General features: G+C 57.3%; 6 protein-coding genes across 6 annotated transcripts; 3 read left to right on the plus strand and 3 right to left on the minus strand.

Annotated features, from left to right (window-relative positions):
• Window positions 1-1,563: 1,563 nt before the first annotated feature.
• DCS_05139 (Autophagy-related protein 22) lies at window positions 1,564-3,072 on the plus strand (the record flags this gene model as incomplete). The annotated part of the gene is made up of 1 exon (XM_040802445.1): window positions 1,564-3,072. One exon carries the CDS (start codon window positions 1,564-1,566, stop codon window positions 3,070-3,072), a length of 1,509 nt encoding a protein of 502 aa, XP_040657478.1.
• A 151-nt stretch (window positions 3,073-3,223) lies between these two features.
• On the minus strand, window positions 3,224-5,032 carry DCS_05140 (TPR domain protein; the record flags this gene model as incomplete). Its single annotated transcript, XM_040802446.1, has 1 exon — window positions 3,224-5,032. One exon carries the CDS (start codon window positions 5,030-5,032, stop codon window positions 3,224-3,226), a length of 1,809 nt encoding a protein of 602 aa, XP_040657479.1.
• Window positions 5,033-6,408: 1,376 nt separating this feature from the next.
• DCS_05141 (MOSC domain-containing protein) lies at window positions 6,409-8,161 on the plus strand (the record flags this gene model as incomplete). The annotated part of the gene is made up of 2 exons (XM_040802447.1): window positions 6,409-6,649; window positions 6,723-8,161. 2 exons carry the CDS (start codon window positions 6,409-6,411, stop codon window positions 8,159-8,161), a joined length of 1,680 nt encoding a protein of 559 aa, XP_040657480.1.
• A 776-nt stretch (window positions 8,162-8,937) lies between these two features.
• Window positions 8,938-10,272, minus strand: DCS_05142 (DUF159 domain protein; the record flags this gene model as incomplete). The annotated part of the gene is made up of 1 exon (XM_040802448.1): window positions 8,938-10,272. One exon carries the CDS (start codon window positions 10,270-10,272, stop codon window positions 8,938-8,940), a length of 1,335 nt encoding a protein of 444 aa, XP_040657481.1.
• A 485-nt stretch (window positions 10,273-10,757) lies between these two features.
• Window positions 10,758-11,905, minus strand: DCS_05143 (uncharacterized protein; the record flags this gene model as incomplete). Its single annotated transcript, XM_040802449.1, has 2 exons — window positions 10,758-11,582; window positions 11,867-11,905. The coding sequence occupies 2 exons, from the start codon at window positions 11,903-11,905 to the stop codon at window positions 10,758-10,760; spliced, it is 864 nt and encodes a 287-aa protein (XP_040657482.1).
• A 465-nt stretch (window positions 11,906-12,370) lies between these two features.
• DCS_05144 (uncharacterized protein) lies at window positions 12,371-13,442 on the plus strand (the record flags this gene model as incomplete). The annotated part of the gene is made up of 3 exons (XM_040802450.1): window positions 12,371-12,610; window positions 12,664-12,996; window positions 13,053-13,442. 3 exons carry the CDS (start codon window positions 12,371-12,373, stop codon window positions 13,440-13,442), a joined length of 963 nt encoding a protein of 320 aa, XP_040657483.1.
• Window positions 13,443-13,460: the final 18 nt, after the last annotated feature.

A 13,460-nucleotide genomic window follows, 5' to 3' on the forward strand; every position in this document is an offset into this window, starting at 1 on the left:
GCACGATCATGAGTCGGAGTAATCGACCAAGAGGCATACGGTGCGTCCAGTTCAACCTCTGGGGTTGAAAAGCCGAAATCAAACCGGCTGCGTCTGGCTGCGTGTATTTCTAAACGTGGCCTCTGACCCTTGGCGTTCTGCCATGTCTCCAAAGACAGCATTGATGATGTGTGAGAATGGCAGAACCCCAGCACTCACCTTGTGACCTTCCGACCCCGTTTCTTCATGACTCTGTAAAGTCGCCGGAGCCTCGGTCCGGCTCTGCAAAAGCGAATCGGCCCATGCGAGAAGTTGGAATCGACGCAAACGCCGCTCCATCAGCAGTCTGCTGTCTGCTGTCTGCTGTCTGCTGTGGACCCATCGTCTCATTGTTGTCGCAACGGTCGCTTGTCGCGTAGACCTGTTGATCAACTTTTATTTGTACCGAGCGTCAAGTATTGCCGCCAGGCCCGTCAAGTTTGCGTCATTGGTATTTGCTTAGGAGACGTGCGTGAGCGTGCAGGTGTTGTTCAATTTGCAACACACTTACCAAAGGCCAGGCAGGGAATTTAACACCAGATATGGCTCGTGCCTGCCTCCATAACCTCCCCCCCTATCCCTATCATCACGTGCGTTCATCCTACGAAAATTTCCATTACCTTTCTCCAAGCCAGTCTCGCCCGTAGGCAGATGGTTGTATTCATCAGTTTTCTATTGAATCATCATTGCCAAGATCGGCTTCCATCCTCAGCAATCTTGCAGACGCCCGCATGCTACTTCTCGACGACACCAGCGCGATCCGACCTCAACGCTTAACGACAGGCCCTACATGAGAACCCTTTGGAGGATCCAAGGCTAGGATCAGACAGCGACGTCTCAAAAAATTGCATCGAGAATCGGGGTGATGAGTATAAGCCTGGCCATGGTGCGGCCCGGCGGATGGAGAAACTCTAGCAGTCGGCCCTCGCTGCACGAAATCTTTCCGCCAGAATCATGCAGCTCCTGGAAAGATCGATCCGGTAGAATGGAGACGTTCTTGCAGTCGACCTTGGTACCGGAAGCTCACCGCACGCTCTCCTTCGTCGAATCTACCCAATTCTGACCCCGAATGGACATGTTCATCAGATGACGATGGAGCATGGCGTATGCAGAGAAAACATGTACCAAGGGATTCCAGCAAAACGGCTGAGCCTTGATAGCCTTGGTCCTCGCCACTCCAAATTGTATGGGGGAGTTTGAGGATGACGACAGTCCACGCCGCGGATGCCGTTGATTCATCGTTTGTGAGAGTATGCGGCGTCCTTACGCCGCTAGCCTTGGCTGTGAACATTCGTCAACGCTTGAGAGCATTCATCAGAGCCCACTCGACGGCATTGCTGAAGCCTTGGAGGACCGAGGCTGATGGCTACCGGCTTCATCACGGCGCGTCATCTGACTGCATACCCGCATTAACCATCCCAGCATGCCACGTAGTGTAACCTCGTTCTCGTCAAACCCCTCACTGCGTCGTCAAGCCGAGGAATGAGCCGGCTTCAGAATTTACATCCTCATATCGACATCGCCGTTACTGCCAATACCATCAGTATGACGGCGCCAACACCGGCAACGGGTGGTTGGGAGATTCGATCGTGGTACCTCTACTACGTCGGCTCCAACGGCCTCGCCCTTTTCAACTTTGGCCCAACGGCCATGCAGAATCTTCTCCAGCAGGCGGCCAACGCCGAGTCAGGGTCGCTTGCGTTTGCCGGCCGGAGGCGCGACGTAAACAGCATCGTGCTTTTGGCCAACGGCATGTCCTTTGCCCTCCAGGCGGTCCTGTTCCTCGTCATCGGCGCCTATGCGGATTTTGGCACATGCCGCTCCAACGTGCTGCTATTTTGGTCCGTCGTCGCCTATGCAACGGGCTTCGCCTGGCTCGCCGTCCACGAGCCCGCGAGGTGGAGGGTCGGCGTGGGTCTCTACATCGTCGGCCTGGTCGCCTACCAGATGACGCTGACGTACTGGACGGCTGCATTTCCCTCGCTCGCGCGCAACACTGCTCACATCCGGGAGTCGCGCCTCGAGTTTGAGAGCGGCGCCATCGCCATGTCGGAACTCGACCGCCGCGACGAGAAGGAGCGCAGCCGGCTCAGCAACGTTGCCTTTTGGGCCCAGTCGATCGGCGAGGTCGTCATGCTCGCCGCCGCCGTCGCCATCATGTTCAGCCTCGCCGTCGACGATAGCACGGCCAACAACAACTGGGGACTCTCGGTACTCATCGCCTTCGCCACCGCCTGCTGGCTCCTCCTCTCCATGTCCTGGTTCGCGCTCGAGAAGAAGCGGCCGGGGAGAGAGATCCCCCAAGGGCAAAGCCTCGCCACCGTCGGCTTCTGGCAGCTCCGCGAGGCCGCCACCCAGATCTGGCAGCTCAAGCAGAGCCTCATCTACCTGACCGGCTACTTCCTACTCAGCGACTCGCTCAACACGTCGGTGACGGTCATCGCGACGCTACAGAACGAAATGGTCAGCTATAACACGCTGACGCTGACGTACCTGCTCCTCGTTGGCCTCGTCGCCCAGGCGGTCGGCATCGGCACCTTCTGGCTCGTCCAGCAGCGTCTCGGCCTCGGCGCAAAGACCATGTTCAACGCCGTCATGGCCGCCATCGTCATTATCGACGCGTGGGGTATGGTGGGCAACTGGACCCGTCGCTTTGGCTTCCACAACGTCTGGGAGATATGGCTGTACCAGGCCTTTTACGGCCTCCTCGTGTGCCCCTGGTACAGCTACTCGCAGATAATCATCAGCTCCGTGACGCCCAAAGGCCACGAGTTTCTCTTCTTCAGCCTCTTCAACATTGTGGGAAAGTCGTCCAGTTTCATCGGACCTATCGTGGGCAGCGCGATGGTGGACCTGTCACCTGGCGGCAGCAACAAGAGTGCGCCTTTTTACTTCCTCTTCGCTCTCAGCCTCATCAGCGCGGTAGGTATTTGGATCTTCCTGGATCTCGAGAGCAGCGCGAGGGAGCAGGATCTGTTCTTGTATAGGGAGCATTCACACGCCGCAGGAGCGGGAGACGACGGGAAGTCTGCCGTGGCGGTGGCGAAGGAATGAATTTGAATGTATGCAGCGACGGTCACGTCACACAAACCGTGCCCGTCACGAGCCACACGGTTCGCTCACACCACCTCGGTCATGCGAGGCCAAGCCGTTGCGACGGAATTTGCTTGAACAAGTCTCTGTTCTCTCGGCGGCTCCATGCTGGCTATATCTTGGGCTGCACAGTCCTGCAGTAGCACGACGAGTTCACGGGCACGTCGGCCAGGGCGAGCGCGGCCTTGAGGAGGGGCTGAACCTGCTCGGCCTCCGAGGTCCTTCTCAACCGCTGCAGGCACTCGTGATAGCCGTGCAACGCCCAGACGTTGTTCGGGTGGCGATGGACGCGTGGCAGGGTTTCATCGAGGCCGAGGTCGGCCCTGTAGACGGCCAGCGCTTCCTCGACGCGGCCCTGCTCGAGGAGGAGGGCGCCGTAGGCGTGGCGGGCCGGCTGCATCCACCCCCACGGTTCGTCAAAGGGTAGGCCGTCGTAGCGGACGATGGACTCGCGCAGGTGGGCGAAGGCGGCGTCGTAGTTGCCGGCGCGGTACTCGACCTCGCCGTCGAGCATGGCCTCGGCGACGCAGAGGATGTCGACGCACTTGTTGTTGAAGAGCGTCCGGGACGGCTTCACGCGCGGGACGGACTCTCGAAAGAGGTCGCGCGCGGCGGCGGCCTCGTCTACGCGGCCGAGGGCGGCCAAGGCCATGCCGCGCGCGTAGTGGACGAGGGCGGTCGTGACGCAGTAGAGGTCCTGGTCCTCGGGCAGCTTGATGGCGAGGATGTCCCGCCAGCGGCCGAAGCGGATGAGGGCGTGGACGCGCATGGCGAGGAAGGCCTCGAGCCAGTCGGCCATGGGCGGCACCTCGACGCGCAGCAGCTCCTCGGAGACGCTGGCCTCGAGCATGTCGACGGTCTCGAGGGCGACCCTCGACTGGGCGGCAAACATGGCCGAGTAGAGGCGGAAGTGGTAGTCGTGGCTGCGGTAGAGGGTGTAGAAGTTCATGGGCCCGTCGCGCTTCAGGAAGAGCTCGTCGGCGCGGACGGCGTCGGTGTTGGCCTCGACGGCCCTCGCGTAGTCGCCGACGAGGATGTCGAGGTGGCTCGGCATGTGGTTGAGGTGGCCGGCGTCGGGCACCAAGCCGCGCAGCCGGTCGGCGTAGGGCATGGCGACCTCGGGCGTCGAGGACATCTCCATGAGGTGGATGTAGAGGTGCAGGAGGCCCGGGTGCTCGTCGCCGCCGGGCAGGCCGAGGGCCCGCTCGAGGACGCGGCGAACCTCGAGGGTGCGGGCCTCGCGCGCGGGCTCGCCGGTTCGGATGTCCCAGAGGTTCCAGGGCGTCATGTTCATGATGGCGTCGGCGTACAGGGTGGCGACGTCGAGGTCGTCGGGGAAGCGGGCGGCGACGGCGCTCATGGCGTCGGCGTAGGCGCCGTTCCAGATGCAGAAGTCGGGCTTCGCCGGCGCGCGGCTCGCGGGGTAGCGATGCTGGAGAGCCTCGATCAGCGCCCGCTCGACGGCCGAGGCCTTGGACGAGAGGGCCCTCGCCTGCTCGACGGCGCGATGGGTCCGCTCCGCCGTCGTCTGGCGCTCACGACGGCCGAAGAGGTCCCACGGCTTATTGTAGTTGGGCCCGAGGGCGTAGGCGACGCCCCAGTAGGCGATGGCGCAGCCGCTGTCGCGGGCGATGGCTCGCTCGAAGCAGCGGGCCGCCTCCTCGTGGTTGAAGCCGTAGCACCAAACGAGGCCACGGTCGAACCACTTCTGGGCCACGGCGCTCGCCGTGCTCACGGGCCGGTGCAGGGTGCCGAGGTCATAGTAACTGTCCATGGCCGGCCGGAGTTTTGGGTCGAGACATGCTGCGATGCCGCTGCGACGTCGGTTGCTATCCGCCGCTCTGCGAGGGGAGCTGGTGGTGACGGTGGCGAAGGTGTGATGGGGGGTGGATCCGGGAGGTTTGTCGGTGTAAGTGTACATGTACGGATTACTGCACAAGTACATGTACGTACTGCACAGACGGAGTGCTTGTACTTACAGTGATCGGACAAATACCTATTACCTTTTGGAGTAAGTACTGTATTACTGCATGCAAGTACCTGGATAACAATTGCAAGTGCTCTCCAGTACGGAGTCACCCGCTGTTGACGCTGCCCTGACCAAAAATACACACCCCCCTTTAGGGAACATCACGCCCTACAAGTACATCTACAAGCATGTACATGTGATTGCAACAACTCATGTACTTCCTGCGTAGCCCATACTTTCAGTCACAAGTTGGACCGTCACATGAGACGGAAAAGGGATAAGAAAGGATCAACCGTTGGAAGATGATGCATTTTTAGTCTATCAAAAAGAATGAGAGGAAAGTCTTGATGTCTACAGATGGTGAGCTCCTCAATCAGCCAGATCTCAGCCCGATGCAGATGAGGCATTCATCGTTGCATCGCCCACTGCCGTCAGACCACCATAGCATAGTTGGCCAATGCCGTCATCGCGGCCAGGCAGTCAACGCTACCAAGGTAATTGCTGCATAAAGACAGCCAGCATAAACCAGATAGTCGTTGTACCAAGACGGCCAGCATGACCAAAGTTTCAGAAACCAAAAATGGGTGAAGAATAATACGAGGTAGAGTGAGGAGTTCTGGCAATACGGAGCAGCAGCTAGGGCGCTGGCTACGTACTACGTGGGACTGGTAGCGGCGCGGCGAATAGTACGTAAGTACTCCGTGTGTACTCCTTGTATATGTACTTGGCATTTATCAGAGAAGCCCCTATTCTACTTACGCCACTCTGACTCGAGAGTCTCGGGCAAGCCTGTTCATTGCACGCACCTCGACTCGGTGGTCGTATAATTACTGTAGCTCAACTGATGGATACTCAGCCATGTCTTTGTCTTCTTTTGCACTAAATCTCCAGAATCACGAACTGGTCTTTGCCGTTCCCCGCAACGGCCGCTTAGCGTCAGGAATGATGCTTGTTCATTAGCCACTTTTCATAGTTCTATAGTAACAACCAAGCCACCAGTCGCCGAGACTGATGCGGAGAGAGCTTGCCGAGTAACATTGTATGTACCACTATGTATAATAATGACCGTTTCCCGAAACCAACTCCCTCACTCTCTCAACCAACCAGACTCTTCCATCCACGCCTTCACTCGCTCACACTCAACTCTCTCTCACACGCAACCCCCACCCGATTCGTGCAAGTCTCTCCCACTTGTCCGAACACCTCCGTTTGGACATTGCACTCCCGTTTCTTCTTCCTTTTTCTTTTTAGCATCTTGGTGATCTCCGGCTTCATTCCATAGACCAATTGATCTACGCGCCAGGGTGAGGCCGTTCCGTCTTTTCGCGATGACGCACCCTTTGGAGGACATGCATGTGACTTTGCCGGTGAACCTGTCGGCGCCGTTCGAGGTTGACAAACTTCTGGAAGTGCGCACCTCGGGGATGAAGAAGATGGCAGGCTTGAACATCGAATCTGGCATCGACAAGAAACCTTGCCCTGGTCCCATGAGAATCACGAAGCTCGGACTGGAAGGGGACGAGCATGATCCGACCTTCCACGGCGGCCTGGACAAGGCAATCCTTGGATGTGCGATGCCCAGCTCCGCTCTCCGGCGGGGGGTGGAAACTGCGAGGAGGGCCATGTTCTGACGAATCCGCAGATTGCTCGTCGCACTACGACGCCTGGCGACAGTCGTATCCCGAGCGGAGCGACAGGTTCGTCCCCGGCGGCTTCGGTGAAAACTTCGTGACGGCCTGCATGAACGAGCGAAACGTCTGCATCGGCGACATCATCGCCGTCGGGCCCGACGTTCTTCTTCAGGTGTCCCTCCCTCGACAGCCGTGCTTCAAGCTCAACCACCGCTTCTCCCTCAAGAACTTTGCGCCCGAGACGTACCGGACGAGCCGAACGGGCTGGTACTATCGGGTCAAGCGTGAAGGTACCGTCCGCGTCGGCGACGAGCTGCGCCTCGTCGAGAGAGCTTGGCCGCAGTGGACCGTCGCCCGCGTCCAGGAGTACCTGCACCGTGACAAGGATAACCTCGAGATGAACCGACAGCTCGCCGAAGTCGACGCGCTAGGCGACGAGAGCCGAGGCCAGTTTCGGAAGAGGGTCGCCAGGGCGATGAGCAAGTCCAAGCCGGCCGAGGAGGGTTTGTGGAAAGACTACAAGATCACGGGTCGCAGGATGGAGACGGCGAGGGTCGTGTCGCTCGTCATGGAGGCCGTCAATCCGGATCCCGAGTCGGACATCTCCCTCCTCGGCGCGCATGCGAGAATGAAGCTTCCCGGTGGCCTCGTCCGATCCTACTCCGTCGTCGCCGGCGGAGAAGGGGGCGCCGGCAGCCCCAATACGCTCGAGTTCGGCATTGCGCTCGCGGAAAACAGCCGAGGCGGCTCCCGCCACCTGCACGAGTCAGCCAAGGTCGGTGACGTCTTGCAAGTGGGCAGGATAACGGCGGCCATCGGGCTCGCCAGCGCGGCGAGCAACCACTGCTTCATCGCAGGGGGCATCGGCCTAACGGCCTTCCTCGCGCTCATCCAAGGCATGCATTCGATCCACTTCAACTACCGGCTCCACTACGCCGTACGATCGGAGGAGGATATCCCTTTCAAGGGCCGGCTGGCGGCTTTCGGGGAGAACGTCGTCCTATATGACAAGTCCAAGGGCGAGAGGATGAACATCAAGGACATTGTCAAGTCGCTCACCTGGAACAGTCACCTCTACGTCTGCGGCCCCGAGCGAATGATGGAGGCGACAAAGGTGGAGGTTGAGGCGAGTGGCATGCCGCAGAATGAGGTCCACTACGAGGCCTTTGCTGCCGACGTTTCCGGGGACCCGTTCGAGGTGGAGCTGGGCGGCCTCCGAAAGGGGCGCGTCCTGAAGGTCGGTGCCGACGAGAGCTTGCTGGAGGTGCTGCAACGCGAACGGCCAGACTTTCCATCCAGCTGCGAGGTCGGGAACTGCGGCACCTGCAAGGTCAGGGTCACGAGCGGGTGCGTGGACCACAGAGGCACGGCACTTCTGCCCGAGGAGAAGGAAACATCGATGCTGTCGTGCGTGAGCCGCGGGATTGGACGCATCACAATAGAGATCTAGACGGCTGAATGACCGCCGAGGATTAAGACACAAGGCAGCTTGTAGTGGATATAGTCTCCAACTCGACTGAACGGTTTTCAAGACCAGTCAGCGTAACTGGCTCGTAGCGAAGACTGATGCTCTCAACTTGCTAACATTTGCACTGTGCTTCGCATGAGAGATGACCGAAAAGTTTGGGTTCGCCTTCAACGCCAAATTAGACTTACATCTCCGTAATTTGGTTGGTCGCAGCGCGACTATCCCGTTGCTGAGCCAATATCGTCCAACTCGCACAGATTTCATGTGGTTCGGATGACCTGATGTCGCAATGACGCCGGAAGAACTAGCGGCTGAACAGATGCAACGCGCAGCTGATGGGCAGCTTGAGCCGTCGCGGGGCACTGCATGCTCGCCAGTGCGTGAATTTCGGTCATGCGCAATCGGCACTTGGTCAAGATGATGGAATGGCAGGGCGTCGGTTGTCACTTGAAGTCATGGCGGAGAGTGTCACCAAGTGAAGTCAAGTCCGTCGAAAAAGGATCAGTCTCATGGAAGCCGGTGGCGACATGTTCCGACCGTATCCGGCGTCTCGAGGTTGCCATTCATGGCTGGGCTGAAGCTCTTGGTGGTGCTGAATTTGCCTTGCTGGTAAACGCGGAGCAGCGGGCCTTGCAAGCCTCGACAGCCATTCATATTGTTTCAGCAACGAGGAGAGCGCATGATGGGAAAGGCTAGACGGAAATGAGCATCATCACCGACGCGCACTGAAACTCAAATGACCGTTCAGGCTGCCGGCATCATGTGCTGTTGCCAAAGAACTTGGTAATCTTCTGGGAGCCAGGAGACTTGGTCTTGGATTTGCTTGGGCTTCTCTTCTCATTCATCGTTGCGCTAATTCGTTTCCTTTCCAACGTTGGCTTCTTTGTCGGAGGGGATTCCCCCACCGTCGGCGAAAGATGGCGTTTATGCTGGGGACTTGACGGGGGTGCCTCTTCCTTTGGGACTGCACCAGATCCTTGCCAATACGTCGATTTCTTCTCATTGTTGCTTGACTTTGGAGCGAAGAAATTGGCAATGTTGGACTTGTTCTCCTTGCTGTTGATGGGGACGACAAAGGAGGGAGAGTTGTTGCCGACCTTGCCGACATCCTTGCTGACGGGGTACACTTCGAGCTCGCCGTCGAACGGCTTCAGGAGGGCCTGGAGCCCGCGATCCCATTCGCTTTTGGTCGGATCAAGCCAGCTCTTGATTTTTTCGGAGCCGGGATCAAAGATGACGGGCATGCGGTCGTGGAGAAATTTTAGCTGCTTGTTGGAGTCGGTGGTGATGATGGTGTAGGTGTACATCTTTTCATCCGAGCCTGACTTGTCGGTGAGCCATGGAGCGTCTACCGGGACGCGACCAGATCGAAGACCTCGGTCCACACTTGGAGCTCTCGACTCACCTTCGTACTGGACGCAATCCCAAAGGCCCGCAAGGCAGAGGAGGCGACCATCTCGTCGCTTGACATAATGGGGGAGCTTGTCCTTGGGACCCGTCTTGAGCCACTCGAAGAAACCCTGAGCGATGACGATGCAACGCTTGCGGGCCTTCATCGAGGCCCACATGCCGCCGGGGGTGCTCAGAGAGTCGTCGCGACAGTTGATGGTCCGCATCATGGTGCCATAGTCCGGGTTTCGCTTGGTCCAGAAGGGGATGAGGCCCCATCTCATCGACTGCAGCTTGTACTGGGACCTGGACGGGGAACCGGACCCGCCGTCGTGGGCGGCCTCGGTTTTCGTCTCGGCCGAGTCCGAAGGGACATCTGGCTGCGAAGGCTCGTTGGGGCCGGGGGCGTCACCGTCGCCAGAGCGGGGAGCGGGTCCAGCGCCCCAGTCCGGGGTGTCTGCGCGGTAGATGATGCCGTGGTACCCCGGGGCAAAGTTGTAAGACTGGCGGGGCGCGCCGACGCCGTCGTCGTCGGGGGCATCGTCGATCGGCATGCCGTCCTCCTCCAGCATTTGTCGTACTTGGGAGGCACGCTGCAGGGGTCGGAATCGGTCAGCAGGAATGGACGACTGGGTGCCATCTCGCAGCGCATCAATCGACTCACGAGCGCCAGCGCATATCGGCCACACATGCTGGAGCTTCATTCACTCTCAGCCGTCGAATTATCAGCTTCGTTCTCATTCAAATGTCCATGTATCGTAAGGTTGTGCTGTTTGCAGGAACACGTCTCCAAGCCATGATTCCATCGGTGGCACCCGTTGGTGGTGGCACGAAATCACGTGCGTGCAAATGCGGACTTGCCTGATTACTAATTATTTAACTACGACCAAGGAATGGCGGACAACGAAACGAAAGAAGGCCATAACTGACGCCTCTGAAATGATACCACCACCGTCGTTGATGGTAGGCATCGGTCTCGATCCTCCTCGGCTCTGTAGGCCTTGTGATGGAGAAAAGGGGAACAGAGCTGCGCGATGGTCAAATTAGCCCGACCTAGGCACTTTCGCCATTCCACAATACACCGATGCCAACGATGCGAAGCAACGACGCTCGTTGTGGTTTCTGTTAGCTAGGGTAAAAAATCATGGCTCTCATAATAACCGGAGACTTGGCCACCCGTCCGGACCTGTCAAAGGGCGTCTTGCCAGCGTTGTCTATGGATAGGGCGACTTCCGGCAATCCTCTCCGACTCGTCGATGAGAGTCGCCATTTCCTTGACCCTATCGGCACACGTAACGAGCCTAACCAGCTCATCGGTATTTACTGTCACCTCATCAGGTATGGTGATAGGGTGCGACTCCGACTGAAGTGCCCGCAAGGACGTAATAAGGCGCGACCGCGCCCAGCAAACCACCAGATCTTCATTGTGCTCGATTACCCGTTGGCACTCCCGCTCATCCCAGTGAATCATGGCTTCAGCTCTAGCCTGCTGAAGCGTCCATCCTTCCCTTAAAGATACGTATTTAGCATTCGCATTAGCACTGTTCGCGTCGCATACAGAGAATGAGACGCCAAAGTCATCCCAGTTAATGTTTGGTTTGATGAATGCAGCGGCGCCGGCCTTGCGATGCTCATTTTTTCGCCCATGATCGTTCCTCTTTCTCTTGCCCAGCGATGCAGATGGCGGTAGGTCAACACGCCAGGTGCCGATGTTGGTCATCGCATCAACAGCTCGCCTCGCACGGATTGGACCCGGGTGCTTATTCGGGTGATCTGTCGTCCAGTGGTTTGAAAATACACGCCTCCACAGACCATGGCGCGACTCGTGGCTGGGCACCTCCCTCGTCCCATTTGCTCGAGACGACAGAATAATGAGGTCATCGCAGCATTTCTTCTGGCTTTCGGACAAATTCTCCACGCCGGCCAACCGGGGGGCCAATCCAGAGGAGTACTGTGATGATGGGGGCTGCGAGGGGGTTGGGGCTGCTGGCAAAATGCTGCCCATCATGATTCCCTGCGCAACTCAGTTAGTAGCTGGACGTAACGCTGGAGCAGTACATGTCCGTGACTGACCGGTTGGAAATTATGGGAGCGTAGAGAAAGGAAAAAGGATGGAGATGGCAGCAAGGGTATGCTGCACGAGGGTAAGTTGCGTTGCGACGAAGCATTTCGAAAAGTCTTGTTGGGTATAAACCAAGCAGGTCAGTTTCAGAAGGGAGATGAACACAACGGATGCATGCGCGCCATTCAGATTACGATATAATAGCACGAAGGAGGCACCCAATAGCATTGTATTACATTCGCCCTCGGCAAAAGGAGATCAGCCGATTGGGGCATTTTGGCGGGCAGCGTGCTATAGATGTGCCTCGAGCTCAGGGCGAGCCTGGGCTCGCCCCGGGCTCGCCCCGGGCTCGCCCCGTATGAAATAGAACAGGATTATAGGAATTAGTATTTCTCCAAAGGCTGCGTGAAAAGTAAAGTGTGGTGTTTTCGTGACCGACTAGTGTTTGTATGACTGGTCCGCCCGCCTTAGTTAACTGGCAGGAAGGTAAACAGGAAGGTGGCAGGCGGCTGCGCAGAGAAGGAGTTAATTTGGTACAGTACAAACGTACTTGGTCTGTGCTATCCATACTGTGCTTTCCTTAAAAGCATACATCTTCGCTCACTCGAACTCGCCCTTTTCTTCCACCGTTGTGACTGTTAACATTTTCCTACAGTATGGCACGTACTTCCATCGTTAGCATACCTTACTGGCATCTCCATCCTTTTGTTTTCTCTACGCTCCCTTAGAGCAGTACAACCATGTCACGGTCACTACTCCGTGATGTCTTCATTTACGACCTCCGTAACTTGGATAGCTTGCTAGGCGGTTTGACGGCCACGCCTGGAATAACGAATGCCAACTTCTACACCATGGTTGAAATTATCATCGTCACATCAAGTCCGTTCTTTCTACAGAATAACAATGGGGAGGAGGTTCTACGAGACGCACAACCCCTCTCGCCCGGTAACTACTTCGTCGTAGTTGATGGCACTGTACAGGTATATTTTCCCCTTCGACCCTCTTTGGGTGCGCTGGCTAATGCCCTATAAAGCTGAGTGATGAAATCGTATATGTCCGACTTATGTCAGTATGTACCGGCTCGGGAGTTGGCTCCTTCACACGACAGGTACGAGAGCGTGATGGAGGATGTGTTGTCTCAAAGGTGGCCAATACCCTAGCAATGGCCGATTTGTGGAAAGGGTTTGAAGCAGCCCATATCTTCCCTATTGCATACCATAATCAGTGGCAGGAGAATAACTTTGGTCGCTGGATCGACGTTCCACCGGCTAGAGGAGGGTCAATCAACTCGGTACAGAACGGAATTCTCCTCAGGGCGGACCTGCACCAGCAATTCGACAGTTATATATTTTCCATTAACCCTGATGTAGGTTCCATTGCTACTTCTTTGGACCTCTGTCTGGCTGACCTGTCTATCCGTAGGATGGATATAAGATTGTGTTTTTCCATAATGCCATCAATCGAGACCTCGCTGGGACCTTCCTAGATAGCGAGTTACTCGACGACCGACGATGCCCCCCACCCGAACTCGTCCGATGGCATTTTCGTCAAGCTGTCCTTGCCAACATGAGGGGGGCAGGGGAGCCAGTCTTTGAACATGACTTCCCGCCCGGCTCGGATATGCTGGGAGATATCCGAGAGGGTCCTATGGCGGCCGAGCGGATGGAGTTTGAGCTGTTCGGACGCCTGGCCAGCTATGTCGACGGCGTGGGTGAAGGAGGCGTTGGCGATGAAGACGAGAGTGAAGGTGATGAATACTCAAGCGGCCATGATGAGGATGACAGCGACAACGATGTGACGAGCAAAGGCTAGGAGACCCTGGTTTTCAGA

Source organism: Drechmeria coniospora, chromosome 02, assembly GCF_001625195.1.
Source record: "Drechmeria coniospora strain ARSEF 6962 chromosome 02, whole genome shotgun sequence".
In the NCBI taxonomy this organism is placed as follows: domain Eukaryota; kingdom Fungi; phylum Ascomycota; class Sordariomycetes; order Hypocreales; family Ophiocordycipitaceae; genus Drechmeria; species Drechmeria coniospora.